Source organism: Carcharhinus amblyrhynchos, chromosome 8, assembly GCF_965287045.1.
Source record: "Carcharhinus amblyrhynchos chromosome 8, sCarAmb.v2.hapA, whole genome shotgun sequence".
NCBI classification, from domain to species: Eukaryota; Metazoa; Chordata; class Chondrichthyes; order Carcharhiniformes; family Carcharhinidae; genus Carcharhinus; species Carcharhinus amblyrhynchos.
In genome coordinates, this window is record NC_137331.1 from 88423390 (window position 1) to 88440162 (window position 16773).

At 40.6% G+C, this 16773-nt stretch overlaps 1 protein-coding gene across 1 annotated transcript; it reads right to left on the reverse strand.

The window, feature by feature from the left end:
• Positions 1–8687: 8687 nt before the first annotated feature.
• On the reverse strand, positions 8688–10409 carry gbp (glycogen synthase kinase binding protein). Its single transcript, XM_080194965.1, has one exon. The coding sequence runs from the start codon at positions 10057–10059 to the stop codon at positions 9553–9555; it is 507 nt and encodes a 168-aa protein (XP_080051091.1). The 5' UTR covers positions 10060–10409; the 3' UTR covers positions 8688–9552.
• Positions 10410–16773: the final 6364 nt, after the last annotated feature.

Sequence of the window (16773 nt, forward strand, 5' to 3'; positions counted from 1 at the left end):
ATTGTAGGAGGAAACCAGAGAATCCGGAGAAAACCCACACAGACAACAGGAGAATGTGCAAACTCCACACAGACAGTGACCCAAACTGGGAATCAAACCTGGGTCCCTGGCACTGTGAGGCAACAGTGCTAACCACTGTGCCACCAAGCCTAACTGAACAAAACTATGTTAATCTCAATTTTAAAATTTCCATTTGACCCAGCCTCAACAGCTTTTTGGTGCGGAGAATTCCAGATCACTCGATTTACCCTACCTGTTATTTAAGCTGCAGGCTTTTTTTTTAACCCTTTGGAATGAATTGAGAAATCGCATTGATTTGTGGGAGACGTGATCTAAAAATAGGAGTTCTGTGCTGTGCTACTTTATTAGACATTTTATAGGAATCATCAGGAGGAATGGATATCACATCTTCTTTGGAGTTCCCTTTGGTCTGGAGGGGGCATAGGAGAAGATGAGACCAGAAAAGAAACATCAGGCTCTGCAAGAGAAGGGACGGGAGGACCAAGTAAACAATTCCCTGCCCCTGCACACGCCACCCACCCCCCCCCCCCCCCCCCCCTCACTGCCTCTCCCTGCGGATACAGGACATCCCATCTCCTTTGGACTTCTTCCACTTGGATTCAGAGTCCTGCACAGAGGTTTTGTACACCCTTTCACTCGCGACCTGAAACAGGCAGGTCCTATTACACAGCACTTATTTAGACCCTGTGCTTACCCTTTCATCAAAAGAAATTCCTGTCTATCTTTAAAATGAGAGTCAAGTTATACCCTCACTCGCTGCTGCAATTATCTCTCTGCCCTCAATCCCATTTCACCTTCAGTTGTTATTGACTCCATGTGGCATGTAAAATTGACTATATTACACATTTGGTATGTACTACTTCTCTAACTCACAGTAGATTTATCAGTTGCCATATATTTATAGCATAACAAGGACTTTTACAAGCTTTACTATTCCATCTCATATACAAGACCACACTGAGCTGGAGGTGTAAGACAATGAGCATGCAAATTGATTGACAGATGTTTGGTCTTTCCCTGCAATAAATCATCCTGTCCTGGGTAGTATTCTTCATGTATTGCAAAAGAACAGATCATCCTCACTGTGGTGTTTAAGTGCATTACAGCTGGAAGATTGGTTAATATAAAGAACAAAACAAAATCATTTCCCCAGAAGCTATCCTTTTCTATAATTCCCATCTACAAACTGATTGTGCTGCACAGGATTACAAGATGATTGAACGGTTTAAATTGCCCTGCCATGTCACATAGTGTTCAATACAATTCCTTAGCCAATTTGTAGAATACTACGCCTGACAATGCACATGAACATCATAGCCTCATGTCAAAAAGTTCAGAAAACAGCAAGGGTATTGTCAGTGAAATGAAAAATATGATGACATAGACACTATTCTGCATTTTCATTCTAACCAGGAACCTTCATTTGCAGGATGTTGAATGGCCTCTATATTTCCTTCAACCAATGGCTTCCTTCAACCATACTTCCTTCAACCAAAAGAGAAAAAGTACTGAAGGATTCACATCGTTAAAAGGGGAGGGGTTAGTTAAATAAAAGTTTCATATCGAACTGGATCCCCCCTGTGGAGTTGTTGACTTATTAGGTATACTCTGGAATTCCCAGGAATCATGGAAACTTACAACGTGGAAGGAGGCCCATGGTGTCTGTGCCTGGCAAAAATTAAAGATTACTCTCCAGGACACTCTTGTGAGCAACCCCGAAGGAAAATCACAGCAGAATTCCAGAAGTGCTTCTTTTCATTTTCCTTGAACATTTTTATCTTGTTAGTTTTAAAGCTGTCAAATGATTTTGGGAAAAGGCTTGGATAGTTGCAAGCAGGGCTATGAATACACCCAGAATTGGCAATCCTATTCCTATAGCATTGCTAACAAATAGTATGGAACCTGGAGTATGGCTTATGACCTTTATCATGTCTCGCTGCAGACTAAATGTGACAGCTGTTTGCCTGTCACTGTAATAGAGTAACAGGAATATATCACTGCTGATTTAAGGTGAAAGTATGAATACATTACTGATATTCAGACCAAATTTTAAGATGGCAAATTTGGGCTTTCTTCCCCAAAATGTTTTATTCTCAATGATGTACATGGCAAACATTTACACATTGCTGTGTCTGCCATGGAGGATTTCTAGCACTTGTTGAAGCTGTTGTTGGTGTAACAGGACACAAAGTATATAGCCAAATCACCAATGATGGGCGTCTGAACTGGTGGTAATTTGCCATAATCCGAGTCTTGTTGACTTTCTGACTGCAACATCCAAGGTTAACATCAAACCACTTTGTAAACACTTCAGCACAGTTTCAGCACAGACACCTGCTCTCCTTATCAATGCAAAACAAATCTCATTTCAAGCTAGCATAAGAATTTTATTTAATCATCTAAACCACATAAAACATCAAAATATATCAACCCTTCACTTTTGATTGCTTTTTTTCAGCTGTTATTTGTAAATCTGATGCTGAGCACATTCCTGGGTGTTATTTTGCAATGAAAAACTACAATTCCCAAGATACGTTTCCGTCTCATACACAATTTCTCGACAGGAACTCCCTGGTCCTGTTTTATTTAAGTGTTATGTGACATAGTGCACACTATTGCTGCTCTGCTTCCGGACTTTTTGACCATTTATTTCCACAGACAGGATCTGGATATGATTTATTTTTTTAAAATTTGCTTTTAGGTAAAAGTTTGCATTAAGGGAATTTCTAAGGACAATCCCATATGTGATGCGTGTCAGTAGTCAGACAGAATTTGGCTAATATGCTCATCAGAACTTAAAAAGATGCAATTTGATAGCTTGCCTGGGTAATTCAGGGGACACCTCTCACTCACTCTTTGATTTTTGTCAGTCACTGAGCGAGGATAAAGATGAGAGGGAAAAACATGGTTTTAAACATGGGGGGATAGCTGAAAGGACAGACAGAATTTCTTTACTTAAGGAAAGTGCATTAGGAGCCCAAAAGAGAAAATGCTGGAAAATCTTAGCAGGTCTGGCAGCATTTGCAAGGAGAGAAAGGAGCTGATGTTTCAAGTCCAGATGACCCTTTGTCAAAGCTAAAAAGGCACAGAAAGTGAAAGATATTTATACTGCAGGGTGAGTGAATGAAAGATGAGTGAATCAAAGCCGTAGAAATCCGGGGAAAAGACTGGTAATAGCTGTCCACAGAGAGAATAAAGGGTGTGAATGTCCAAACAGCATAGAAGCTATAAGCTGTGACAGATGAAGATGTTGTGTGTGTGTGTGTGTCAGGGGGTGGTGGGGGGTGGGGGAGGAGGTGGGACAGAGGTGGTATGTAGAAAATTTGCCTCTAAGTTTGCTGACGACACCACCTGAGTGGGTCAGATTTCAAACAACGATAAGACAGAGTACAGGAATGAGATAGAGAATCTGGTAAACTGATGCGGCAACTATATTCTCTCCCTCAATGTCAACAAAATGAAGATTATCATCGACTTCAGGAAGCGTAAAGGAGAACATGCCCCTGTCTACATCAATAGGGACAAAGTAGAAAGGGTCGAGAGCGTCAAGTTTTTAGGCGTCAAGATCACCAATAATCTGTCCTGGTCCCCCCATGCCGACACTATAGTTAAGAAAGCCTACCAATGCCTTTACTTTCTCAGAAGACTAAGGAAATTTGGCATGTCAGCTACAATTCTCGCCAACCTTTACAGATCCATCACAGAAAGCATTCTTTCTGGGTGCATCACAGTTTGGTATGGCTCTTGCTCTGCCCAAGACCGCAAGGAACTACAAAAGGTCATGAATGTAGCCCAATCCATCACACAAACCAGCCTCCCATCCATTGACTCTGTCTACACTTCCCACTGCCTCGGCAAAGCAGCTAGCATAATTAAGGAGCCCACGCACGCACCCCGGACATTCTCTCTTCCACCTTCTTCCGTTGGGAAAAAGATACAAAAGTCTGAGGTCACATACCGACTGACTCACAAACAGCTTCTTCCCTGCTGCTGTCAGACTTTTGAATGGACCTAACTGGCATTAAGTTGATTTTTCTCTGCATCCTATGTATGAGTAACACTACATTCTGCACTCTCTCCTTTCCTTCTCTATGAATGGTATGCTTTGTCTGTATAGCGCACAAGAAACAATACTTTTCACTATGTTAATACATGTGACAATAATAAATCAAATCAAAAGGGGAAGTCGGGGGTATAGAGAAAAGGTAAAGAAAAGGCGATGAAATAGATTCAGATTCCAGCATCCACAGTAATTTGCTTTTATCAAGCATTTTTAGAGCCTTCACTGAGGGATATTAGAAGCAGAATAGGCCATTCAACCCTTCCAGCCTCATCCATCATTCATTATGATCATGACTGATCATCAAACTCAATCACCTGATCCTATTCCCCCAATATCCCTTGATCCCTATACCCCGAGAGCTATACCTAATTCCTTCTTGAAATTTCACAATGTTTTGGCCTCAGCTAGTTTCTGTGGTCATGGATTCTACAAATTCGCCACTCTGGGTGAAGAAATTACTTCTTGCCTCAGTCCTAAAGGTTTTATCCCTTAACCTCAAACTATGACCTTTAATTCTGGACTCCCTCAACATCAGGAACATTCTTTTTGAATCTACTCTGTCTAATGCTGTTAGAATTTTAAAAGTTTTGATGAGATCCCCTCTCACCCTTTTAAACTCCAAAGGATATATTCCTAACTGACTTAGTGTCTCCTCATACAACAAACCTGCCATCCCAAGAATCAGACTGGTAAACCTTTGTTGCAATCACTCTATAGCAAGAACACACTTCTTCAGATAAGAACACCAAAACTGCTCACAGTACTCCAGCTGTGGCCTCACCAATGCTCTACACAATTACAGTAAAACATCCCTATTCCTATACTCAAGTCCTTTGACTGTGAAGGCTAACATACCATTTGCCTTCTTTACTGCCTGTTGTTCCTGTGTGCTTACTTTCAGTGACTGATGCACAAGGACACCAAGGTCACACTGAGTAAACACCTCTCTCGATTTATACCCATTCAAATAATAATCTGCTCTTTTATTTTAGCTATGAAATGAATAACCTCATTTATCCACATTATACTGCATCTGCCACACAAATGACTACTCACACAGCCTGTTCAAATCATGCTGAAGCATCTCTGCATCCTCCTCATAGTTCACTCTCCCACCCAACTTTCTATCATGTGCAAATTTGAACATTTCGCTCACTCGTCCAAATCATTTATAATCTGAACAGTTGGGGTCCTAGCACAGATCTCTGTGGTACCCCAGTAGTCCCTACCTGCCAATTGGAAACAAGTTTATTCTAACTCTTTGCTTCCTCTCTGCTAACCAGCTTTCTATCCATCTCAAGACACCACCCACGATTCAATGTACTACTTTACATAGTAGTCTGCTATGTGAGACCTTTTGAAAGCCTTCTGAAAGTCTAAATTAACCACATCCACCTGTTCTCCCTAGTCAGCTCTGCTAGTTACACCCTCAAAGAATTCCAGTAGATTTGTCAAGCATGATTTCCCTTCATAAATCCAAACTGACTTTGTCTGATTATACCACTACTTTTCAAATGCTGTGCTATGAAATCCTTGATAATGGACTCTAGCAACTTCCCCAGTACTGACGTTAGACCCGTGAGCCTATAGTTCCCTGTTTTCTCTCTACCTCCCTTTCTGAATAGCGGGCTTACAGTAGCTACCCACCAATTTGTAGGAACCATTTCAGAGTCCAAAGAATTTTGGAAAATGACCAGTGGCCATACAATTTCTAGGGCCACTTCCTTAAGTACTCTGGGATGAAGATTATCAGGCCCTGGTGATTAATCTGCTTTCAATCCCATTAAATTCCCCCAAACCATTTCCTCTACTAATATTGACTTCCTTCAGCTCTATACTAAAACTTCCAATACATTATTCATATCTTCCTTTGTGAAGACAGAAACAAGTACGGGCTACATTCCTCAGCCATTTTTTTGTTCTCCAATATAAATTCCCCCATTTCTGACTGTAACCTCGGATGATGATGGCTAATACGAGGGGACATAGCTTTAAATTAAGGGGTGGTGACTATAGGATGGATGTCAGAGGTAGGTTCTTTACTGAGAGGGTAGTAAGGGCGTGGAATGCCCTGCCTGCAGCAGTTGTGGACTTGCCAACTTTAAGGGCGTTCAAATGGTCGGTGAATGGGAAAATGAATAACATTGGAATAGTTTAAGTTAGAGGCTTATTAGATTGGTTCCACTGGTCAGTGCAACATTGAGGACCGAAGGGCCTGTATTGCGCTGTAATGTTCTATGTAAGGGGCCTACATTTGTTTTTGTCAATCGGCATGGCATGGAATAAAGCAGGTTAACGATTCAAGCCAAGGTTTGCCCTACTGTTTGCTCAGTCTATCTTTACAAAGATTAAAGAAATTGCAAAATGCACAGAGCTCCAGTCCAGGTAATGGGTGTTTTCCTGTTACACCCTTGGGTCATATAATCATACAGATAGACTAAGGCTTTGTTTGCCGCTTGTTGCTCCTCATTAGGTTTATATTACTACATTTTATGTTCACATTTCATAAATTTGAAATGGTAGATTCTTAGTTATTTGAATCAGCGATGATACTTTTGCCCCACAAACCAGTGGGATAAGACAAAGCACTATATTATTCAGCATGCAAGAACATGCAACATATTAATAACTTATTTCCTGGAACATGATTAAATATATACTAAATGTAGTATAGTTTATACAATATATATATATAAACACTGACAAATGTGAACATGTTTGGGGCAACAAGCTCTTCCTCCAGAGGAAGGCTTAGATGCTTTAAATTCCAGCTCCTGAAGCATAAGTAATCACCTACTACTATTATTCACTCCTGTGAGATGGGAACATTCAATACAGGTTTGAAGCAAAAATACAAGGACATTTGGAATAAAATTTACTTTTACATGTTTCACTTGTGTTTTGTCAAGGGTCTCTTCAATTTTACTTGTTGCAACTATGCCATCTTAACTTTGGATACACTCATATCATTTAATTTCACATGTCTGTTGGATTATTTTCTCTTCTGACTTTATAAAATCACCTCAGCCAGTTTGACTATTTACCTGGTTATAAAAGAAAAATATTGCAGATGCTGGAATCTGAAAAATCTTAGCAGATCTGACAGTATCTGTGGGAAGAGAATAGGCATGATGTGGAGATGCCGGCGTTGGACTGGGGTAAACACAGTAAGAATAAATCAAGTCCAATCAAATAAATTGGTTGGACTTAAACCTGGTGTTGTCAGACTTCTTACTGGAAGAGAATAGTGCTAATGTTGAGTCCAGATGACCCCATAGATGCTGTTAGACCTACTGAGATTTACCAGCATTTTCTGTTTCTGGTTTACCCAATTTGTCTAATCTTCACTCATACATGCTTTCTATTTTTCTTCTGTCTTCCTGCGACCCATTAGTCATTTCTGTTTTTCAATAGCTAAGAATAGCTACATGGTCATCCTGGAACCGGCTATGTTTTCATGGTCTCGTTGCAAATTCAGTTCCTTCCTTTTTCCTGATACTGACGGTTTAACTTCAGGGAATTGGACAAAGGACAAAACCATTCTCCCCATACATATCTCGTTAATTAAAATTTACCAGTTTCAATTGAAATTTACCAATTTCAAATGTTTAAAAAGTAGTGATATGTACTATTGCATTGAAATGGCAGAGCCAGACTCATAAGCTACTTCAACCTTTGAAACAGCAAAACAAAAGGCCACAGAAAGTCTGGAGGCAATGTAAAATTGGACTATTGTTTCCCCACTAATGGTTACATTCAATAATGCTTCTTTTGAGCTTTTTTGACAAATCTTTGAAACAAAAAGGAACTTATTCATCAAATGCACAATTTTTCTTCAATACAAGTTATTAATTTATACAACTTATTCAGGATAATCTGATCATTGGTTTATGATTCAAACAAAATGCCAATATAGCCCATCTGCCTAAGAAATTTGAACATTTGGGGGGTGGGGGGGAATTTCCAATAGATCATTTGGACTTTAATTGCAGCACATAGCTTGAAAATTAATGTTAAAAAATTCTATGAATTTTAATGTTTGAAGTACACCAACAGAATTGTAATATAATGTTTTAGTAAATTCCTAATCCATTAATGTACACTAAATTGCAGATTTATCTACCTAGAGTGCAACAACAAAAACATACATGTTTCAACCAGTCCAGCATGAATTCTACTATTCAAATTTGCGTCAAATTATGCTCGCATAACATCCAGCAAAAGCTTCAAGAAATGAAAAAAAATTTCAATATTTAAGGCGACGCATGTGGTCCATTAAAACAGCCAGTAGTTTTTTTAAGCCTGAGGCTTTCCTCGATTTGCCAGGACATGACCCCTCTTCATGCGAATGTTCATCACAGCTAACATTGCCTTGAGGATCTGACCCAAATACAAATAGGTAAAAAGAGTGGTTCACACGTCGGGATACACATACTACACATTCACAACTCTTTCACCGATTTTCTAATTAGTACAGAAAGCATCAGGAAGTTAAATCCCTGTGAGATCATGCACCAAACCACAGTTTCTTTCTAACTGAACGAATCCATGCAAATGATAACCAATGCAAAAAAAACACATTCAAAAGAAAACTAATAAAAACTGCGGTTTAACTGCATTATTTTATTCAAACACATCAATTCCTGTAAAACAGGAACAACAAAAAGTCCTCCGTTACGAAGTATACATTTTTATTTATTTGTAGCTAAAATTAAGTGGCTATTAAATAACAGCGAACTTAACCCTACTTCTCCATGAAACCAGGTCCCAAAAGCCAGTGGAGGTAACGACATGTACTGTAAACAGTTCGCGGAATTCCTGGTCTAAGAGTTGGAATGCGGGCTTGTATCGGCTCAGCTGCCATGTGTTACTCAGTTTCACCGCTGATAAAACGGTTTGGGGAATTCAAACATTTGTGGAAACAGTCAGTCAAAACACGGAGTCCAATGAGAAACAAAAAAAAACAACAAAAAAAATCAAGGTCGACGTGATAACGACCTTGTGGTGTCCCGACTTCAAAAGAAAACAAGCACCAGGCGGTTTGATTCACTGCTGTAAACATGGTTGTTGTTGTTGTGTAACCTCACCATTACCCGTTCAGAGAAAAAAAATAAAAAGTCCAAAAGATTACCTTTTGTTTTTGCTTCTCTCGTTTGTCTGAAAAAAATAACTGCAGTCGGAGGACTGGTGCAAAAGTGGATCCCTACGGTTTTATTAACCTCCCTAAGAATATTGTACAACAGTGCGTTAAGACAAATAATCTCTTTAAAAAAAATAAGATTTTACATTTCACACGGTAGCCCGAGTGGTGATGTTTCGATGATTCCCCTCCCGCCCCACACATACACACACACACAATCGGCCACCTATATATAATTAAAGATATTAGTGGAGTTGTCTTTTTGTCTTCATTCTTGTGTCTCTCTCTCTCTCCCTCCCTGCTGAACAAACTCAATGTCTCGCCGCTTTTACACAGTCAGCTTCTCGGAGTAGATGTGTGCATAGTGGTGGCGGCTGTGGAGGCGCCTCACTGCCTCTTTGATCAGGTTGCCGGAGGACAGGAGCTGCTCGAGTTTCTGGTGGGCGCACTCCGGGGACGGCCTCATCAGCAGCGGCTTGTTCTTGCTCAGGTTGCCCGGCTCCCGGCCGCGGCTCGGGACGCTGTAGGGCTTGTTGCGGCTGGGCACCTTCCAGCGCTCGATACAACACATTCCATATTTGGCCGATACTCGCGGTTCCTGTTGCTGCTGTTGTTGTTGCTGTGGATATTGCTGCTGGAGCTGATATTGCAGCTGGTTGTGATGTTGCTGCTGTTGTTGTTGTTGTTTTGTGTCTCCTCCTGCTCCGCTGCTGCCGCCGGGGATCCGCTGGAACTGCAAAGTCTCCCCAATTTTAGCCACCAGAGCGTCTATTTCCTTGGAGTCGACGGTGACGGCCTGTTCTAGCAGAAGGAAGCTCTCCCTCCGCCTCGGCATCTTTATCCCCCGCTTTTGTTTTCCTTCGGCTGATGCTGCTGCCGGCGGTGGTGTGTAATTCCGCCTCGCTCACTCTCACTCACCCTGTCGTTTCTCTTGGGGAAGCTAGTCGGACACATTAGCTCATATCTGAAAACATTGTATTTTTTTGGAAGGGGAGAGTGGGATCGGTAAACAAAAGTGTCAATCTGAAAGAAAGTGGATTGTGGAGGAAGGCACTGAGGCTACGGGCAGTAAGGTGTTTGTGTTAAAGCAGCAGGACAAACTCCACTCCGAGTCCCGAACCCACAAACACACACCCTGCCTTTCAGGTGTAAACAAAGGCTGACATCAACTCAGGAACACCCATTCCTCAGCACCGGGGGGGGGGGGGCTAGAAAACAAACTGCCACCGGCTTTGTCAAAAGTCAATTCGATACAGTTGGTTGCCAATTAACTGTTACAATTGAATCTGCGACTTGTTCGACTTGACATTTAATTAAGGGGGGCTGCTGCTCTCGTCTTATTTCCGATTGAAGGGATTTCCACCCCCGGTTTCTCCCTCTCCGTAGAGAGGGCAGTGGATTCGGCTTCAGTGGAAGAGAATGAATGGCAGCCTACGTCAGTGGTTTTGAAACAATAATGTGCCACATGTTAGAGTGGAGTAGAGCATGGGGAGGCGCCGGGCTTCCTCAGTAACGCACACACAGCATCACTGGGAAATTACAACGAATGGGCTGCGATTGTATTCATTTGAAGACTTGGACCGTTGGGGTCCACATGGCGTGTTCCAGCCACAAAACACCAATGTACGCATTTCGGCGCAGAAGAAGCGTTTATTCTCTTCTCTCTCACGCACGCACGTGTATATAAATGTGAACTAAAATATAATTTTGAAAGACACACAAGAAATAAATATTGTGATTAGCTGCAAGTTGGTCCAGTAGTTTACGCGATATTTGTGGTCGGTAGCCGGAACTGTGGCTTAGTCAGAAAACAGATAGCGATCGGTTAAAGGTTTCTTTTCTTACTCCTTCCCGTAATTGGCCTTGGTGGTTCAATAAATAACTCAAATTGAAACTAGGCACCGCTAATTATCAATAAAATAACCGACCTAAATAAACAGATCAGAGCTCCTTCTTAGTCACAAAGAATTTCTGCCTATGACTCCTACTTTTCGAATGAATAACAAAACAATGTACAATTCCTATAGTACAGAAGGTGGCCAATCGGCCCATCAAGTCTCAACTGCTATTTTGTTTGTCCTTTCAGCACTGACGAAGGTTCAAAATATTAGCTCTATTCTTTCCCCACAGATGTTATCAGACCTGCTGAGATTTTCCAGCATTTTCAGTGTTTGTTATTTGTCCTATGTTTGGAAATGAATGTTATTTTATGAAATATCAACAAACGATTATCCTCCACTTTTCAGTGGTCTTGCTGTCCCTTGCTTTTGTTACCTTGAGACTTAGAACCAGAGGAAAGTTGTAGCACAGAAGGAGGCCATTCAGCCTACCTTGTCCATGCCAGCCAGAGGAATCCCAGGTTTCTAATCCCACCTCCCTGCACCAGGCCCATTGTAGTCATTTACAGCACTTAAGGTGCAGATCCAAGTTTTTTTTGGAAAGAGTTTAGCATCTCTGCTCCCCCTCCCCCCCCCCCACTGCCTGCCCACCAACTCAGGCAGAGAATTACAGACGTCCACCACCCTATATATAAAAAAGGTTTTCTTCATATGTTCCCTCTACACCTACTACCACTTATCTTGAATCCATATCTCAAGCATTCACTACCAAGGGAAAAAAATTTATCCTGCCCACTCTGTCTCTTCCCTTCATAATTTTTACAAGTCACCCCTCAGCCTTCTTTGTTCCAAGGAAAATAACCCCAACCTATCCAACCTCATCTTATAGCTATGCTTTCTAGCTTTGGCAACATTCTTGTAAACCTCCTCCACACTCTTCAGAGCAATTACATCCTTCCTGTAATGTAGTAATCATGTTCTACCTGCCAGACTCTCACCATATAAGCTTCATAGATTTCATAATTTTACTGGTTGCATTCTGAAACTCCATTCACCCTTGCCTCCCTGCTTGCTGACTCACAATGATTTGCGACCAAACAATACCTCAATTTTAAAACTCTGATCTTTCTTTTCAAATCTCTCTCCACCTTATCCCTTGTGATCGAAGCATAATCTCCTCCAGTCCTAAACCTTCATGATCTCTGCCAATTCTGGCTTCATGTGCATTCCTAATTTTCTTTGCACAGCCATTGGTGGCCACACTTTAATGTGGGCCCCAAACAGAATTTCCATCCCTAAACCTCTCCAAAATTCCCCTCTCCTCTTTTAAAATGCTCTTTAAAACCCAGCTCCTTGACAAATCCTTTATTGTCACTTATTCTATTATGTGGCTTGGTGTCAAATTTTGTTTGATAATTGCTTTGTGAAACATCTTTGGATATTTTACTACATGGAAACACCGTATGTGTGCAAAGTGTTTTTTTGTTTCATTTCTTTGTCTAAAAATCAATCATACAGCAAGAGGAAGCTTTTCTGAATGAAATAACTGTCTAATTAATCTCACTTCCCTTTTTGTTTGCTATTTATTTTCTTTTTAAAGCATCTATCCAAATTCTCTGTTGCATTTTCATCTTCCTTTGGGTTTTTGCCAATGATCTTAACACACTGTCTCCTGGTTACAAACCTTCCAGTCAATGAAAATAGTTTCTCCTTATGTACTCTATCAAAACCCATCATACATTTATTGAATTTCCTCTGACCATTCTTTAAGGAGATCAATCCCAGCTTCTCCAGTTTTTATAACCAAATTTTCTCATCCCTTGTCCCATTCTGGTGAACCTTGCATATACTCTCCCCAAATCTTGACATAATTCCTAAAAGTGTGGTGCTCATTGTACACATACAGTTTTAGCATAACTTATTTGCTTTTGTACTCAAAGCCTCTTAATTATAAAGCCAAGGATGCCATATATTTTTCTTAAATAGAATTATGAACTTGTCCCACTATTATCATAAAAATGTGAATGTATCCTCAGATTCTGCTTGCACCCTTTATACTTTCATAATTTGGTTTATGCTGCCTCTCCTAATTTGCCCTTCCAAAAAGCAAAACTTCACACTTCACTGTATTAAATGTCATCTGCCAAGTGTCTGTTCTTTTGAAATCATCATCACTGTTTTCTAATAGTTTCCATTGTAGTTTTGAGTCTTTGTTTCCCTCTGACTCAAGATTTAAACAAAAAGTTCACGAAATGAAAGTCAGACAGCAAATAGTTGACACAAAATCAAAATACAGCAGATGCTTGAAATCTGATGTAAAAACAGAAAATGCTGGAAATACTCAGCAAGTCTGGCAGCATCTGTAGAAAGGGAGATAGAATTGACAGGTAAGGGATCTTTCTTCAGAACAGCAAATAAGCATTGCAATTTTTCTAACTTGTTTTCTGCATATATAGGGGGCTGGAGATTGTGAATTGGAACCTGACTGGGGATACATTTAGGAAATAGTGAAAACTGGGGTATAAAAGATCCTAGGTTCTAGTAGTGAGACTGAACGACTAACCTCATGATGGATTTGGAACTAAAGAAGATTTTACTCATAATTTGGGGATTTCCAGAGACACGAAAATGCAGAAGTATTGAGATTTATAGCCTCATTAAAAAAAAGGAAGCTCATATGGTTTGTTGGAGGTCCCTGACAGGTAGTGCTTCTTCTTGCTGCATAGTGTCTGGTAAGAAGTTCTCCGGGACTGGCGCCTGATCAATTCCCCTCAAAATGTAAAGGATTCAAATGAAGTCTGGTTCTGTGACAAGGAAAATATTAAGTACAAAGAACAGGATCAGCAAAGGTGCTTATGCTAACTCATGCCATAGAACAGCAAAGGTCTGAGACCAAGAGAGACAAAGACAGTGGAAACCAGCAAAAGAAGTGAATTTTGAATAAGACAAGAGATAGCGTCTTCGGAAAGTTTATTTGAAGTTGACAAAAATGTTGCAACACAGATTGAGTCATGCTGTTTAATTATATGTACAGCAGGTAAAGATTAAAGGAAATAAACACTACTAAATCAGAAAATTCCAATGTTCAAAGTAGAAGCAATCACGGGCTTCTTAATTCTTTTATAAACATTAACAACAACATGCAATTTATACAGGACTTTTAATGTAGAAAAATGCTCAAGGCAATCTGACTCAATGTTGCTGCAAAGATGAATAAAGTGAGTGTGGAGTCATATGGAAAAAAAGGAAATCCAGAAATATTTCTATATGATTAAAAGTGTTGGGGATCTCCTGTTTGTTATGGAGGGTGGAGAATTGTTTATAACAATGACAAATAAAAAGTTCTCTGTTGGGAAAGGGTGGATCTGTTGTGCCATGCTGCTCACATCTTTGCAGAGAGAACCACAAATGATGTAACCAAGGTGTGGTTACATATTGGAAAATTCCAAATGGGAAATGGATTAGTCTGGATATAGATAAAATTGTGTTGGAACGCAGTGGGTCACGTGAAGTCATGGCTGATACTGCCAATGAGGATTAAAACAAATGGATTTTACACAAGGAAATTTCAGATCAGCCGAGTTAATAACAAGTTTTCCGAAACACACATGTTGTGAAAGAGATGTATTTAAAAAAAAATCTCTGGCTTAATTGGATACTTGAAGTGCAGGGTGAGCAAAGAGAAAAGTTAAAGGTTCCATTGAAAAATTGAAATCACAGTGAGAAAGGAATGGAACAGCTTCTTCAGCATTCATTTGAAAAGACTGATATTTGTTTTCAGTCAAACATGTGTGAATGTGTTCAGGTTTGCTGCTGGCTACATGATCTTGAAAGTTATCAATTGATAACTTGTTTGGCAAGTACTGGTTTTGAAATTATTGGGAGCAATTGACAAGTGTATGATTAAATGATTGAATTCTGAAACTGGTTTCCTGTGGATAGCTACTACAGGCAGTTAGTATTGCAAAGTTTATGAATAAAATCTGGGCATACAACTTGGGACCATCATGAAAAATCCAGCATTTGAGAGTTCTTAACTCTTTGAAGGCCAGAACCAAGACAACACCAACTTCTGTCATCAAGCTGCGGTATGCAGACGACACTCAGAGGCCAAGATACAAACCACTGTCAATGCGTTCACCAAGGCATATCAGAGTATGGGCCTCATGTTAAACATCCAGAAAATAAAGATTCTCTACCAGCCCACTGCTGCCACACAGAACTACCCCGACCATCAAGATCTGTGGTGAGCCCCTGGACAATGTGGATCATTTCCCATACCACAGCAGCCTCCTCTCAGCGCAGGCAGACATCAATGATGGAACCCAACATCGACTTCAATGCACCAGTGCAGTCTTCAGATGCCTGAGGAACAAGGTGTTTGAAGATCAGGATCGCAAATCCAGCAGTTGGCTCATGGTCTACAGAGCAGCCATGGTCCCTGCCCTTCTGCATGCATCAGAAACATGGACAGTGTACAGTAGACATGTCAAATCCCTGGAAAGGTATCACCAACGTTGCCTCTGCAAAATCCTGCAAATCCACTGTCAGGAAAGGCATACCAATGTGCGTATCCTCTCTCAGGCCAACATCACCAATACTAAGGCACAGGTCACACTTGGCCAGCTGCAATGGACAGGCCACATTGTCCACATACCTGATGCAAGACTCCTGAAACAACTGCTCTATTCTGTGCTCTGCAATGGCAAGTCATTACTAGGAGGGCAGAGGAAATGCTACAAGGACACTGTGAAAGCCTCCCTAAATGCAACAACCTCATGGGAATCGCTTGCCTCAGAATACATGTACTGGAGAAGAAGCATTTGCAAAGACGCTAATCACCTTGAGCATCACCAATTAGAGGATGCAGATACCAAGCATAAAAAGAGCACAGAATCCAGCGCGTCCCATCCCCCCTCTTCAAACACCACCTGCCAAGCCTAAGTAGAGTCTGTGGCTCCAGGATTTGACTATTCAGCCACCGCAGAACCCAACTCTGTGAAGTGGAAGCAAGTCGTACTTGATCCTGAGGGACTGCTAAAGAAGCAGGAAATATTATTTTTTGATGTGTGTGAAAATATGAATGGTTGTTGAATATTCATTTCAATTTAGGATTGTGGCACCAGGATACAGGAGAGTTGTAGCGATTTTAGGGAAAAAAAAGTCTGATAATTGGTTTTAGACATTTTTAATTAAATATGAGTCATGTGGATTTATTTTGACTGAAATACTATTGTTAGATACACAGAGAAGTTTATGAAAAAAAAGTTTAAAAGCAGTTTTGGAGAATCAAGTTAGGAAATTGTTGCTGAGTAATTCATTTCACACATACAAATCCAACCCTCTCCAAATGATTTCCATAACAAGTTTACTACTGGTTACCAAATTTCCGAATGAACTTCTGAAGTTTTTTAGACTGTCAACTTTCCTAATATCACTTGACTCTACCCTTGCCTCAGCTCACCTATTGCTGTGACACTCATCCATAAAAGAACAAAGAAAATTACAGCACAGGAACAGGTCCTTTGGCCCTCCAACCCTGCACCGACCGCTGTCCAACTGAACTGAAACCCCTCTTCCAGAGGCCATATCCCTCTATTCTCATCCTATTCATGTATTTGTCCAGACACCCCTTAAAAGTCACTATCGTATCTGCTTCCACAACTGTCCCAATAGCAAGTTCGAGCCACCCACCACTCTCTGCAAAAAGA